This window comes from Microcaecilia unicolor, chromosome 6 (genome assembly GCF_901765095.1).
Source record: "Microcaecilia unicolor chromosome 6, aMicUni1.1, whole genome shotgun sequence".
Lineage (NCBI taxonomy): Eukaryota > Metazoa > Chordata > Amphibia > Gymnophiona > Siphonopidae > Microcaecilia > Microcaecilia unicolor.
Genome location: NC_044036.1, coordinates 276,715,966 through 276,732,942, shown reverse-complemented (window position 1 = coordinate 276,732,942; position 16,977 = coordinate 276,715,966). Strand labels below are relative to the sequence as shown.

The following is a 16,977-nucleotide window of genomic DNA, read 5'->3' as shown; positions in this document are numbered from 1 at the left end:
GATTCGAGTCTTTTAGGAATATCTTTTTCCTATTTACATTTTTAAATACCTATGTTTTTAATCATTAATGGTTTCATTATTCATGTTTGATATTTATTTATTTATGTTGTTTTAATGGATCTTGTTTATCAGCACCATTTGTCTTTCACTATTTATTTATTTATTTGTTTGTTACATTTGTATCCCACATTTTCCCACCTATTTGTAGGCTCAATGTGGCTTACATAGTACCGGAGAGGTGTTTGCAGACTCCAGTGTGAACAAATACAAAGTGTTGATGTGGTAAGATAAAGTTCATGTGGCACAGCCATATTAGGGCATCGTATAACGGAAGAGTTGTGTTATGTCCATTATGTACTTTAGTTTTGTTGTGTTGCAGATATCAGGCATTTATGTTGGATCGGCAGGGTATACCTTTTTAAACAGGTTAGTTTTTAATGTTTTCCGGAAGTTTAGGTGATCGTACGTAGTTTTCAAGGCTTTTGGTAATGCGTTCCACAGTTGTGTGCTAATGTAGGAAAAACTGGATGCGTAGGTTGATTTGTATTTGAGTCCTTTGCAGCTTGGGTAGTGCAGAATTAGGTATGTTCGTGTTGATTCGGATGTGTTTCTAGTTGGTAGGTCGATCAAGTCTATCATGTATCCCGGAGCTTCACCATAGATAATTTTGTGAACCAGAGTGCAGATTTTTTTTATTTATTTATTTATCATTTAAATTTTTTACATGCGGAACATGCAATATGTAATACACTGTACAGCTTGTTCAAAAACAAAGGTGATTATAACATTAAACTTACAATACTTTCAGTAAGAAAAGGAGCAAGCTATACAATTAATTAGACCACAATTCTGCCTTAAGGGGGAAGTGATTTAGACAATAGGAGATCTTAAACAAAAAGAAAAAGAAAATGCATATATGGCCTGGCCTTCTACCCCCATTACTTTAATACTTAAATGATATCGATTACTCTACAGGTTTATTAGCTAGTTTTTTCATCTCCAAGAATGCTTTAAGATGTTCCGGTTCAAAAAAAGGTATATTTTACTCCCAAATATTTAACCAGACATTTACATGGGTAGGCCAATAAATGTGTTGCGCCCAAAGCTCGGGTTTCTTCTCTATACAATAAAAATTTCTTCCTCCTGTCTTGAGTCGTTTTACAGACATCCGGGTATATCCACACTCTTTGACCACAAAACATTTTCAAAGCATTTTTAAAGTATAACTTCAATACAGCGTTCAAATCCTGTTCAAAAACAAACGATATTAATAGAGTTCTACGTTGCTCAATATCAGATGTAGATGTCTCCAAATTAATGAAATATCCAGCTGTGCTTGAAGGTTCAAATGTTTGTTCGAATTATTTTTCTTTCTACTATCTCCCGGCTCAGCTGGTAGAGGACTTGGTAAATAATATACTCTATTTAAAGGAGGTATAGCTGAGTCCGGGTACAGTAGAATTTCTTTTAAATACTTCCTAAAGAGCTCAGTAGCACTCAATTCCTGAGTCCAAGGAAAATTTAATATCCTAAGATTAAGCCTTCTATTAAAATTTTCAAATTGCTCAATTTTTCTATGTATCGCCATTTTATCCGTTACTAAGGATTCAGTCACTGATTTTAATGATTTTACTTCCTGCTGAAATACCTCAGTTTGTAACGTCGCTTCTTGTTTAGTTTTTTCTAAAGAGTTGGTCAAAAAGTCAATTTTACTTACTAGTTGAGAAGTATCTCGAGCAGATTTTGTTATTGTCTGGTTTAAAAACCTGCAGCATTCTCCATATTACCTGTAGGTTTATCTCCGCCGGAGGATTCCCCTCCAAAGTTGTTACCTCAGCGTGCAGGGGAGGGTTAGCACCAAACGAGGTTTGGTCTGAAACGGCTTCCGTAGCAGGCTCTTCCTTCTCTCCCGGCCCCGTAACCGCTGGATGCGGAGGTCGATTATCAGGCGGCGAAAGTGATATTTCTAAATCCGAGGGAGCCGGAGCTCCTCCAACGGCTCCCAAATCGGCGTCGCTCGCCTTCACAACAGGGAAGGGCGTTGTGAACCGGTCCAGTGTTTGCTGAAATGGGGAGGAAGTTCGAGCCATTGGCGTCTGGCTCTTTTCCTATCCCCTTCCTTTTGGTATGTGGCATTTTCAATAAAAGATAGGTAAGAAAAGAAAACAAGGCTCTCAGCAAATTCACCGTGGCCAGTCCCGAAACGCTTAGGCCGCCATCTTGTCACGCCCCCCCAGAGTGCAGATTTTAAAAGCAATGTGTTCTTTGATTGGGAGCCAGTGTAGTTTTTCACGTAGGGGTTTTGCATTTTCAAATATATTTGTGGCTTAGATTTATTGTTTGATTCTGTTTTAGATAACATTTGACTTATGGGGCAGGCCTTTGGGCCGAAACATGGTCTGTGTTGAGTCAATTGTATGTCTAATAAAGAATCTTCTGCCACCCATTGTCCATTTTACTGTTTTTGTCCGTTTGTATTGAGCTCACTGTACTATTATGTACCTCAGAGGTCTTAAAGATTTTCACAATAGGGTTTACTGAAGATACCATCTTTTCCCGCTATGAACTTGGTTGTAACCAGGACATGTGCATTATTTTGCTTTTGTACCAGCACCTGACGAACTTAAATATCCTGGAGAGTCATTGGGAATTTCATTATCTTACCTTTGGAGCAAATTAAAACTTACCTGTTTAAGGAGGTAATCAAGTATCAAGCTGGGGATGAAAGATTTGGCAGTGATGCTAGCTTCTACAGAGTTGTGCCACTTCCAGGGACCAACAGAAGATCACCTTTATGGTAGACCAGCAGAGGGGATTCAGAAGGGGGCGGGGGGAGATGTAAACTCCAGGTGGGGGGAAGGGAGTGAGCTGCAGACCAACAAGCAGAACTGGAGGGGGCCACTGATGGAAGCTATGACCAAGGCAGTGATCTCCAGCAGCCACGAGAAGATCTTGGTGCTGCTTACCACCAAGTTTGTGTTGCTGCTCTGTGACCCCCTCAGATAGTAGCATCTTACCAAAAACCTGCTACACTGGCCTGGTTAGTCCTTGGGGAGTTGTAGCTTTATTTTATGCACTAGCAAATGTAACAGGCATCAGAAATAATCATAACATGTGACACTGAAATTCTACATCAAGAGGTCAGGACTCCAACCCTCACAATTCATTGTTGTTGATTTAATGTTGTGCAAGTCCTGTTGCCTGCTACTAGCTCGTGCTTCACATCAATCCTACTTGGGTTTGGCAATCTTCTAATTTTTTTCCTGCTTAACCAAGTCTTCCAAAGTCTCTGCTGCCTCTATCTAGTTTTCTGTATTTCAATTTTACATTTCTTTTCTATGTTTGCTTAGAATGCAGTCTTCTCTGATCCTCTGGAATCATCCCTTCTGCGTTGTTTTAGTTCTTGGTTTTCAGTCTTGCCACCCAATGCCATCCCTCCTCCCCCTTCCTTGTTGTAGTTTTCTTTTAGGATAATTGAATGTACATTTCTCTCTGTTTTGCCAGCTTGTTTACACCACTCTGAATTATTCTTCCTGATAACTCATTTCAGTGGCTTTGGGGTGGGGAAGGCAGCTCTAGCTCAGTGCCAGCCCCCAGCTCTGAATAGAGCTGAAGCAGCCGGCTGGCTGTGTTTCTCTGCCAGTCTAACACTGCAGTGAATGTGCTGCGTCTTGCAGCACCCAACACAGAATAATGAAGCATCCATCATCCGTGCTAGCAACCAACTGAAATCACCCAGATTTAAGCTAGACGGAGACTGTGCCAATGAATTTTCTGCATGCCTTCTTACAGTGGCCTATTTTCTTTATTTTCTGTTCCACATCTACCTTTTTTTTCCGTTGCACTTTTTGTTGGTACAGTAAAATGGGAAAGAAATGGAGACAGCATGAGGTAAGGGAGGGGGCATTGGTGATGGCAGAGGGGGAAGTTGTGTGCGCTAAGCATGTTTTCTTAAGGTTGGATGCTGGAAAGTTGGCAGGGCACAGAATGGTACGGTGGAAGCGGGCTGCCGAGCTTTGTGCTCCCACCACAGTTAAAGCATTTGCATCTCACCAGCAGGAATGGGATTCAGTCTGGCTGCACAAATACAGCAGGGAGTGTCCAGCACTTTTCAAATGCTTTGCATCTCTGGAGCTTTTAGTCAAGGCGGGGGGAGGGGAGAGGGGAGAAAGGAAAAAAAATGAAAATATGAAGCAACAGCCTATGACTCTGCTCCACTATGAGGGCAGAGCTACATCTATATGAATATATGTATACCAGGGAGGGTTTAGGGACCTAAATAATCGCACTGCAGAATCAGAAGAGAGCTGGCACCCAAACCTGAACATGTGCAAGAAATCTCACAGCGCCTTGAATTTAACACCCATAAATCCTGACAGCTTGATTTCAGTGGACAGCTACAGAGATGTCTCAGGGCTAGAAAGTGCTCTTCTCTGCTTTGTTAAAAGGCAAGAAGGCAGAGCAGATGAAACAGATCTGTGCCTGCAGCAGTGCCCCTTGCTTACAGGCAAGGCAGCCAAAATAATCTGTCTTGTTTTTCTTTTTTTTGGCTGGTGACTCCTTCATTTGTTTCACTGCTCAGTTGGAATCAGCGCTGACACTGAGATCTTGACACTATCCCGTGGATTCTATATATGGCGACTAGGGTTCCGTGTGCAAATCAGCATGCGCAATTGATTTATGCATGGAACTTAATTGAGTAATAAGCCAATCGGCGGTGATAATTGGATGCTAACAAACAATTGGTATTAATTGGCACTAATTAGGATTTGCGCACAAAGCTCGCTAAGTGTATTCTATAAAGCAATGCACGTAAATTGGACCTGTGGATATCAAAAGGGGGCAGGACCATGGGAGGGGCATGGACGGACCATAGGCATTCCTAAAATTTATGTGCAGTTCTATAAAGTATGCCTGATCCACACCTAAATTAATTGTTCGCTTTTACACCAGGTTTTAGTTGGTGTAAATGACTGCAACTAAATTTAGGCACAGGAATTGGCACTATGTGGCTCATTTTCAAAGCACTTAGCCTTCCAAAGTTCCATAGGTTTCTGTGGAACTTTGGAAGGCAGTATTATATAAACCACACCTAACTTTAGGCCTGGTTTATAGAATAGTGCAAGACGTGTTTTTTTGGGCACCATATATAGAATTCCCCTCTATAAGTCTTCGTTTGCACCTTCCTGCTGTTCCTAGACTGATTTATGCAGCAGTAGACTATAGACTAGGACTCCCACAGATAGGGCTGGGATATCCGCCAGGACAACTAGGTGGTCACCTAGGGGGGCATCTTTTTTTTTGGGGGGGGGAGGGGTAGCAAAGAGCATTTGAAGTCTAGCCACACAGAGAGAACCATCAACTTAATCAACCTGTACTTTTAACTCTTTAATATTTTAAAAGTATGATGACGAATTAGGTGGGTTTTTTTTTACAGGATTATTTGGGGAGAGATGATAGTAGGGTAATCACAATTGCTGAGTTTAATTTTAACACTTAACGGGGAGGTGTCTAGGAGTCTGAAAAGTAACTGTGAGATGCAAGGCTGAAGGTTTGACTGCTATGCTATAAACTGACCTTTTCATTTAAAGGAGCTTCCACCGGCCCTGCTCCCTGAACCTGTATCATGGACTGTAAATCCAGTCACCAGCTGTGAACGCTGTCTCTGTAGGAGAAGAGAAGACCTGACTTGGGGATCAAACCAGGGACTTTCCACATGGCTGTACACAGCAGTTCTGCCAAGTTCCTGTGCCAGAACAGAGTCTGTTTTAGAACCAGTAGTTTGTGCTGGAGGGAGCTCTCAGGAGCCTCTTATAAATATAGCTTATGAAGACACAAAATGTATCACTAAATAGAGCAAAGTTGGTAAGAGTCAAAACGGTAGCAGCACATCAAACGGAACCAGATCAGGCCAAATTTGTTGATACTTGAGTCTTTTCTAGTGATCCAGTTTTCACCTTAGGAGTTGCTGTGGACCACAGATGGGCAGGTATGGCTTGTTTGTCTGGACATAAGAATATAAGAATAGCCGTACTGAGTCAGACCAATGGTCCATCAAGCCTAGTATCCTGCTTCCAACAGTGTCACAAGTACCTGGCAGAATCCAAAAGAGTAGCAAGATTCCATGCTACCAAATCTGGGGCAAGCAGCAGCTTCCCCCATGTCCACCTCAATAACAGACTATGGACTTTTCCTCTAGGAACTTGTCCAAACTTTTTTTAAACCCAGATACGCTAACTGCTGTTACCACATCCTCCAGTAGCGAGTTCTAGAGCTTAATTATTCTTTGAGTGAAAAAATATTTCCTCCTATTTGTTTTAAAAGTATTTCCATGTAATTTCAAAGAGTGTCCTCTGGTCTTTCTACTTTTTGAAAGAGTGAAAAATTGATTCACTTCTACCCGTTCTACACCACTCAGGATTTAATAGACCTCAATTATATCCCCCCTCAGCTGTCTCTTTTCCAAGCTGAAGAGCCCTAACCTCTTTAGCCTTTCCTCATATGGGAGGAGTTCCATCCCCCTGTGCTCTGTTCTTCATGCAAAATGAATGTAGTTCATGACTCTTAGAGAAGAAGAGAAAGGGACTGCAAATATGTAGTAGGTATATTCCTGCAATGTTATACAAATCACAGAACAGAACAGCAGATACGCTGCAGAGTTCTCTTTCATTTCTTCTCTCCACTTCATTTCATGTTATGTTATGAAATATGAATCACATATATTCTACCAACTCCTAGTAATGGTTCACAGTGGATTACATTAAGCACAGAAATTGATAACAAAAGAAGTATTAATGATGTGTTATAAATCTTCTAAACAGATAAGTTTTTAAAGCTTTACGAAACATAGGATAGGAATTCAGAGATCTTAATTCTGCAGATAACAAATTCCAAAATTGAACAGCTGTAAACATAAAGAATTTGTCAATATACTCTTATAATGAATACCATGAGAGGAAGGATAATACAATAAACATAAGCGAGAGGTATGGGAAAATCAAAGAACATTTAGAGAAGAAAATAGAGATATTAAGTATTCAGGGGAAGATACATCACAAATTTTAAATATTATACATGCCAATTTAAAAAGTGTATAAGCCTGGATCAGAAACCAATGAAGATGGACCAAAGATGGAGTAGCATGGTCAAATTTCTTAAGATGAAAGATCAGCTTAGCTGCAGTGTTCTGAAGAGTCTAAAGTTTTCATTGAAGTTTGGAAGTATCTATAAGACAAAGATTATTACAATAGCCTAATGAAGATAATATAAAAGCTTGAACTAATAATGTAACATGTTCTTTGGAGAAGAATGGACAGAGATGTCGGAGTTGTCTCAAATTCATAAAAACTGACTTAATAGCATTATGAACTTGTGACTCCAAGGAGAGTATGGAGCCAAGAATGACACCTAAAATCTTAGAAGTTCTATCAATCTGTTCCTAATACTGCCCTCCTCTTCTGTCCACATGTTTGACTCTCCCACTTCTTATCCTTTCATCCCTTACATTCCCTCATTCACACTGGTTCTAGATTATTCTTCTGTATCTGACCTGCTCAATCATTATTCCCCCTATCTCTTTTCTCTAGTGGGTCACTACCAACCCCTTAGACGTTCTTCACACCCTCCATTCTTCCCTAGTTACATCATCCACAAGTACCTCCTGTTTTTGCCCACAGTACCCCTCTCCCTTCACCAGCTCTGATCAAGCTTTACTTATTCCTTTTCTCTCACTGGTTTTCTACTAGGCATTGTCTCCTTTACTCTTGGTGTCCCACCTCCCCAAATTTCCCTAGACATATTGGATCTCACATCAAGACTTCCCAACACTTTTCCATACACTCACCATTTTCTGATTGCTTCCACCCTTCCATTTTCTTTTGTTAGATTCCCCTCCCCCATTTTACTGCAGTATGACTGACATTTTATTTAAGAGAGCTGTATCTGCGCTCACTCACAGCTACTGCACTTATAGACTTACAATGTGCGGCCGTCGCTCTTTCACTAGTTCTAAATGGGGGATTTCGCTCTACAGGAAAATGTGAAATCCTGTCAAATATTTGGAAACATTTCAGGTTCCAACTCATTTGGGTAAACTAAAGATTAGCAATACAGACGTCACTCATAACAATATTTGTGCAGTTTGATTGCCTTCCAAGTATTTCTGGAACTGAAATTAAACAATTCACTGCGTATATTAGGAACAATTTCAAGGGACTCATCTAACTATCTGATTTTAACTGATTTTGGCTGTTACAGCTACCGTATCATAATTTATTCTTCTATAGCACACTCAGGTTCCATTTTTCATATGAGTTTTCTTCTTTTCTGTGCCAATAACAAAACTCTTTGGAAAACACAGTTATATTTTTGATTTAGGTTGAAAGAAGACCAGAGATCCATCAAGTCCAGCTTGCTTCTGATTGAGTAATAGCGCTCTCTGCATGGTTATCCAATAGGAGAAAAAAAGATGCAGTGCATCTGAAGCCAATTCTGCAAAAATGAAAAAAAAATTCCTTCCCTGCAAAAGAATACTGTGCCAAATACATTTGATAATCTTCCCACGAATAACTTTCACCAGTGTAATACATTTGGCAGCAGATGTTTAGCTTAATTTTGTTCTATTTTTGTTACTTTTATGATTTGTGTGCTTAACTATTTTGTTGCTTTTATCTTGATTGTATTACATTATTAACCACTTAAATATATAATATTTTTTGAGATATATCAAATAATATGTTATTTTCATAGATGAAGACAACATAGATTATTGTTTTCTTTCTTTTACATTCCTTGTTTCCCCGTATTTTCTGTAGCTACTTCCCACCCTATATAGCATGTCTAGGGGGCTCATACATCTTTGTAAGACAAGAACCTCCTTCAAGACTTAATTTTAATGTTATTTATTTGACTGGAAGTAAGTTGCTGCCTTAGTGGTGGCCATCTTCCCTCCCAGTCCACATCAGACATGTCACCTCTTTGTTGCACTTGACCACTTCTGGTCCAGATAGTGTCACTGAAAATCATTCATTACTGCCCTAGTGCTTTCTGGATAATGCCAGGGCAGAGCATGGGTGGTCATTGGAGTTACCTGGATGGTGGAGAAGTTTAGTCTATTCTCCTGATATGCTGTCTAGACTAGATATCACATCTGTGTGGATAATACTGCTGCTCATTGCTCTATCTAGATATTTAGCACTGCCCATTATCTGGACACTGGTCCTGAATATTTGGACTTTTTAAAATTGCTACAGCCAGCATTTGAAAAATATGTCGACTGTAGAGTCTAGGTATTGGGCTGATAATAATCAATGCAATCTATACAGGTAAGTGCTTGTTGTACATACAGGGCTAGATTCTATATATCATGCCTAAAACATTGGCACAGAAAAAAATACATCTAGACATATTCTATAAAGTAAGCCTAAATTTAGGCGTACTTTATAGAATACGCCTAAATTTCTGCATGGTTTATAGAATATGCTGAGTGTTGATTGGTGTAACTAAATTTAGTTGTGGGCAGTTACACCAAGTAAAACTTGGTGTAAATGCTAATGCCAAAAATAGGCGCGGACTTGGTGTATTCTATAACAACATGCATAAATTTTAGAAACGCCCATGACCCGCCTATTCCATGCCCATGGCCAAGCCTCCTTTTCAACTATGCAACTTAGAATTTACGTGCATAATGTTACAGAATACGCTTAGACGGTTGTGCGCATACATTCTAATTAATGCCAATTAGTGTCAATAATTGCTTGTTAATTGTCAATTATCAGCATTGATTGCCCAACTAATTAAGTTGCTTGCACAAATCCAGAATATGATCGGATTACGCATGCAACTTCAGTTGCGCTATATAGAATCTGGGGGTTACTGGGTATGTGTGATAAATATCAAGGAGTATGCTTATGAAGGATCATATTGTGCCGTCACTGATGATGGCACCCAAGAAGAATAGAAATCCTCTGTCCCTTGGAAAAAGTACAAGAGAATACAATAGACTGGATTTTAGGATAATTCATAAGCTACAGTGGGGGAAATAAGTATTTGATCCCTTGCTGATTTTGTAAGTTTGCCCACTGACAAAGACATGAGCAGCCCATAATTGAAGGGTAGGTTATTGGTAACAGTGAGAGATAGCACATCACAAATTAAATCCGGAAAATCACATTGTGGAAAGTATATGAATTTATTTGCATTCTGCAGAGGGAAATAAGTATTTGATCCCCCACCAACCAGTAAGAGATCTGGCCCCTACAGACCAGGTAGATGCTCCAAATCAACTCGTTACCTGCATGACAGACAGCTGTCGGCAATGGTCACCTGTATGAAAGACACCTGTCCACAGACTCAGTGAATCAGTCAGACTCTAACCTCTACAAAATGGCCAAGAGCAAGGAGCTGTCTAAGGATGTCAGGGACAAGATCATACACCTGCACAAGGCTGGAATGGGCTACAGAACCATCAGTAAGACGCTGGGCGAGAAGGAGACAACTGTTGGTGCCATAGTAAGAAAATGGAAGAAGTACAAAATGACTGTCAATCGACAAAGATCTGGGGCTCCACGCAAAATCTCACCTCGTGGGGTATCCTTGATCATGAGGAAGGTTAGAAATCAGCCTACAACTACAAGGGGGGAACTTGTCAATGATCTCAAGGCAGCTGGGACCACTGTCACCACGAAAACCATTGGTAACACATTACGACATAACGGATTGCAATCCTGCAGTGCCCGCAAGGTCCCCCTGCTCCGGAAGGCACATGTGACGGCCCGTCTGAAGTTTGCCAGTGAACACCTGGATGATGCCGAGAGTGATTGGGAGAAGGTGCTGTGGTCAGATGAGACAAAAATTGAGCTCTTTGGCATGAACTCAACTCGCCGTGTTTGGAGGAAGAGAAATGCTGCCTATGACCCAAAGAACACCGTCCCCACTGTCAAGCATGGAGGTGGAAATGTTATGTTTTGGGGGTGTTTCTCTGCTAAGGGCACAGGACTACTTCACCGCATCAATGGGAGAATGGATGGGGCCATGTACCGTACAATTCTGAGTGACAACCTCCTTCCCTCCGCCAGGGCCTTAAAAATGGGTCGTGGCTGGGTCTTCCAGCACGACAATGACCCAAAACATACAGCCAAGGCAACAAAGGAGTGGCTCAGGAAGAAGCACATTAGGGTCATGGAGTGGCCTAGCCAGTCACCAGACCTTAATCCCATTGAAAACTTATGGAGGGAGCTGAAGCTGCGAGTTGCCAAGCGACAGCCCAGAACTCTTAATGATTTAGAGATGATCTGCAAAGAGGAGTGGACCAAAATTCCTCCTGACATGTGTGCAAACCTCATCATCAACTACAGAAGACGTCTGACCGCTGTGCTTGCCAACAAGGGTTTTGCCACCAAGTATTAGGTCTTGTTTGCCAGAGGGATTAAATACTTATTTCCCTCTGCAGAATGCAAATAAATTCATATACTTTCCACAATGTGATTTTCCGGATTTAATTTGTGATGTGCTATCTCTCACTGTTACCAATAACCTACCCTTCAATTATGGGCTGCTCATGTCTTTGTCAGTGGGCAAACTTACAAAATCAGCAAGGGATCAAATACTTATTTCCCCCACTGTATATTACAGCATCATTTGCCTCAAAGCTGCTGTTTAGAACGGATGTACTGTCCTACTGCTCATATAGTTTTAATTAGTCATAGCTGTTGAAAGAATATGTCAAAATATTGAAGCCACTTTTGAAGGTTAATTTCCCTCCTGGAGAGGAGTCCTTGAAGTGCACCTTCTTGTGTTTTAAATGCATGCATGTATTCCATTTGCTTTTCATTTTAGTATAAATAAAATATCACCTTAAAAGATAAAATTACTTGTATTTTGTACCTGACTTTTAAGCATAAAATAATGCTTTTCTTCTACTGTTTTTTTTCTTTCACTGCTGCGTCTTCCAGAACTGTCAGAGCCACAGCATTCCATGAAAGGTACTGTGATGGCAATTTAGTTATCAGGCTAATTCCTCTTGGTCTAACTCAGCCTTTTGGAAACTAGCTACATGACCTCATTTATAAATAAGTATACTAGTGAATTGTATTACAGTTTGAGCATAAAATAGATAGATAGATAAATAGATAGATAGTTGGGAGCAGAGCAGTGACTCAGTGGACCATATGCCCTTATGACTTACAGGTAATTATACAGTCTTTCCCAATTGGCTAAATCTATTTGATGAGCAAACAGCAGTGACCCATGGCCTCTATACTTGGAGGTCTCAACTGCAGAAAAGAAGGCTGGGCAAAGATGCATGGTATATCTACTTGAACTGATTTCTGAGGCAGATAACCCCTATGCTCAAGAGCTGCCAACAGACCTGTTTCTCAAGACATCCACCAAAAATGGTCTTCAGAGATAGCTGTGCACATATTTAGATCTATGAATCAGGTTTATTTGCATAATTTAGTTACTGAAAGCCAGACCTGTGTATGGCCCTTGAAGGAACAAGTTGCTTAAATCTGAAATTCCTAGATCGAATTTCAGATGTTTTGGATATACAGAGGGATACAAAGTGAAGCTGTGTCTGTGGAGTATTTCCAAAACTAGATTTTTAATCTAAATTCTCCGTAGTATTTCCAACATGGAGCCTGCATGAAGACCTGCACATTCACGGTTAACCTCTGAGAGCTCGTGACTGATCTATGTAACTGATTGGAGCTTTCATTGAATTACAAGCGAGCAAAACTTTCCTGGGGAAAAAGTGAAAAAATTGTAATATTTTGGGCCAAGAAAGACTCTTTCTCTTTTACAAAAAGGAGAGCCAGTGTGAAACTTGTGCTATTCAAGTAACTGGGTAGAACTAGAAGTCATGGAAGATATAACTAATATGAGTGAGTAGGTTAATATTATTATCATAAAATCAGTTTTGCTTTTTGTAGATGTTTCTAGCTGTTCAGACGCTAGGTGAGGTAACTATCATAAAACAAAAGCTCTTCTAGCTATGAAAATGATATTTTATATTATAAAAAGGGCTTCTAATCATAGGTGTTTATAGATTGTAAACTTAGGTATTTCCTTTTCTAGCTAATTAGGGGGTTTGAGGACACAAAACAACCTATGTTTTTGGCACTACAGGTATTACTACTGGGTAACTTTTCTGATGGAATCAAATATGTTTGTTTGTATCTCTTGGAAGTTGTCAGCGCAGAAAAGGCACAAAAATGATTGGAGGATAGAAGATAAGCCAGGGGAGGGGTGAAAGAGTACTGGGGGAAGTGACATTTTCTGGTGCAATAAAAACATATTTTAGTTTTTTTTTTTTAATTTTGCATCAGGGTGTTTTATTGATGTCTGTCGGTTAAAACCTAAAATCAGAATCTCTAATTATATGCATGAAATACAGTGAAAATATTGGTCATTAGCTTCTGGAATCCTAGCTCTGTATATATATGTAAAACTACTTGGGTATGGTAAATATGCTACCCACAGACCTTTCTTAGTTCATAAAACCCTGGAGAAATGAGGCTCCCACTTTACCATCTCTATATCTGCTTGTCTTTCAACGTAACTGCTAACATTTATTATATACATTCCCCAATACTGGAATGCACTCCAGCCTGAAAGACCATGCACTGGGAATATTAAACAGACAGAAGAAGACAAATACATTTCCCCCCACAACATCAGGACCTTTTTAGTTTGGGGCAGTTTATCAACAACTCCATTGCAAATCTGCCCTACAAAGAAAGGAAAAACAGGAACACCTCCGACTGAATGTGGCTCTATGTAGAAGGATAAGGTTCATTGTGGAACATGTGTTTTGTTTGTATTGATGGCTGAGTTGAAGGCAGTAGCTGGAAGGTAGATTGCCTCACTTAGGCCGAAGAAGTCAACTTGGTTTTCTTTCTCCTGAATCGAAGTTATGAGAATGCACTCCTCAAATTCACAAGTATATGCACTAATATGGCAATTCAATAAAATGGCATCAAGATGTAGGCGCTACAATACCATGTGCTTAGCACCAATTTTATAATGGCTTCTTGATATACTGCCTTTCACAACAAACCAAAACGGTGTACAATAACAAAACAAACAGATAGGAAAGGAACGCCAATGTTCAATAGGATAGGAGAAATGAAAGAAAATAGAAGAGGGGCTAGAAGAAGAAACAGGGAGGGGAATAGAGACAGCTGAATGCTGGCCAGAGAACCTGTCGACTAAAACCAATCCTGAAATGTAGGGTCTAAGGAAAGGCCTGTGTAAATAGATTGGCCTTAGGGAGACAGGGAAAGCAAGGGAGAGAAAGTTCAGTTTTCAGGGCAAGCGGTAAAGAGTTCCAAAGAGAAGGGGCCAAACAGAAGACGGCAGAGGAACGTGTAGAATTCAAACGGGCACAGTGAACAGGCAGCACGGCAAGGCGAGATTCAAAAGCAGAGTGAAGTGCAAGTGACGGACAGTATGAAGTAATGAGACTCACCAAATAAGGAGGGGTGCCTAAGCGGAGGGCCTTAAAAAGTGAGTATTATCAACTTATGAATGATCCTAAAGTTGATAGCAAGCCAATGATGTTCTTTCATTAGCGGAGTAACATGGTCATAGCGTCGTGTGTGAGAAAGACTACAGATAGCAGTATTTTATACTGATTTAATCTTATGGAGAGAAATATCAGGAAGTCCAGAATAAATAATATTAGAGTAGCCCAGCTTCGTGTCCACTAGAGTATACAGTAAAGTTGCACATGACTCATCAGTGATAAATGGTTGGAGTGACAGTGATAGTATCATACATAGTCTGATCTTTTGCTTACCACCTTAACGGCAATGTTTTAGATCTGCAGGGAGTGCTTGGACACCCTGTGGAAACAGGAGAAGAAAAGACAATCGGAGAACATCGACAGATATTTGACTGCTGAGGCAGGCAATTTATTTGACAAAACTCAGACCGTGTCGAATCTATGCTATCTAGTTTTTCAATAAATACAGTTTACTACAATCAACCTCTGGAGACCTCTTTTGTTTGGTTGGCCTATATCCCTTCCCTACTTTATATGTTCTAGCTGTCCCATAGGGAAGTGTGCCTTGCTTTGTTGTTGTTCCCCCTCAAACGTATGCACGAACCCCTGGATTCTATAAGGTGCGGCGAGTAGCACGTGTTAAGTAGTGTACACGGCCAATTTATGCACACTACTCAATTGAGTAAAGAGACAATTAGTGATAATAATTAGCGAATAAAAACCAACTGTCATCACTCATTGGCAATAATTGGAATTTATGCTTGCTTTTTTTTAGGCGCATTCTAAAAAGAGGTGCGTAGCTGAAAAGGGGTTTGGCCATGGGAGGAGTGTGGTCATGCCAGGGGTTTCAATCAAATTTACGCGCATTGTTATAGAATTTGTGGGAACATGCATACATTTAGGTTTACATTGGTGTAAATGGCCATGCCTAAATGCATGCTTGTTCCCCCCTGCCTATGTGCTACTTTTTGGATACTATAGACAGAAGCTAGCTCTAAGTAGTTTTGGCATGTACGTTATGGAATAGCATCTAACACTTATGTGTGTAAATGACAATTTGTGCCACCAATCACGTATAGAAGTGCTATTATTCTATTACTTATGGGCCCAATTGGTGCCCATTTTTAGGTGCCAATTTATAAAATAACCCGTTGCATATGTCTGGCTTGGGAATACCCACAGAATGCTAAATGTCAAGGTACAGTCCACATTAAACATGACTGAAATAGATATGCAATACATTAAAAAAACACAGCAGTCTTCTAATGGTTAACATACTTGAATGAAATAAAATGTACTCTTCACTAATGAGACAGCTAGGAAGAGCCAGTAATGTGCTTGTGCTGCCAATTTTTTATCAAGGGGCTCTCATCGTTATTATTTTTGTTTATTGAGGGGTTCTCAGCAGCTCTGATCCACTCAGCGTTCATAAACTAATTTGACAAGGGACTTACAGGAGTCCCTTTTAGCAAATAACTGGAAACAATCATTCTTATGGACCAGACTTGGTGGTTTCAGGATGGTTGCTATGTCTCAGTTCAATCAGATATGGGGTCAGTTTTAAGCAAAGGATCAGTTCCTAAATTGGATGCCTAATTTTAAGTGGATTTTCTGTTGAACTTAAGAGCCTAAGTTTTACAGCTAAAATTGTGCACCCAAATGTAGGGCCTTGAAACAGGACCCTTTTATTAAAGAGCTTTAAGCAGTTGGTGGTTGAATTAGCATGTGCTGTTAGTACACGGCCTTGGTAAGTGTTATCATCCTGGCATGACACTTTTGGAAAGAGCAACTGGTAGGAGCCTATTCTGTAAAGCAGGGGTCCTGAAATCCAGTCCTCGAGATCCACAACCCAGCCTGGTTTTCAGGATTTCCACAATGACTGTTTATGAGATCTATTTGCATTCACTGCTTCTATTGCATTGTACATATTCATTGTGGAAATCCTGAAAACCAGGCTGGGTTGTGGACCTCGAGAACTGGTTCTATATAGAAACGTAGGCAACCCCTTTCCTTTATAGAATACTAGCCTAACCAGGAAGATATGCACGTAAACATTAGGTTCAAGCAGTTACTATAGACTCAGTGTAAGTATAAGCACCTAAGTGTCACAGATATGCACATAGATTATAGTAGGCTATAAATTACACATGTAAGTGTGAGTCCTACCCATGTGTAAACTCCCCTTGTAAATGTACACTATGGGGCTCATTTTCAAAAGAGAAAGACATCCAAAAAAGTGGCATAAATCAGCATTTGTACATTTTTTTTTCAGAAAAACATCCAAATTGGTATTTTCAAAACCAATTTTTAGACGTTTTTCTATGAAGTCCATCAGACGTGCGTTCAAATCACAAGGGTGTGTGTCAGGGGCATGTTAAGGATGGGATATGGGCATTCCTAACACTTGTAAGTTTTTCTGCCATAATGGAACAAAACAAAAACATCCAGGGCTATAAGTTGGACGTTTTGGTCTA

The 16,977-nt window shown here is 40.1% G+C and overlaps 1 protein-coding gene across 1 annotated transcript in view; it reads left to right on the top strand.

Moving 5' to 3' along the window:
- GARNL3 (GTPase activating Rap/RanGAP domain like 3) overlaps positions 1-16,977 on the top strand; it is a 456,591-nt gene that overhangs the window by 68,690 nt on the left and 370,924 nt on the right. The window contains exon 2 of the mRNA XM_030207543.1: positions 11,952-11,981. Coding sequence (XP_030063403.1) covers positions 11,952-11,981 — 30 coding nt within the window. The remainder of the gene's footprint in view (positions 1-11,951; positions 11,982-16,977) is intronic.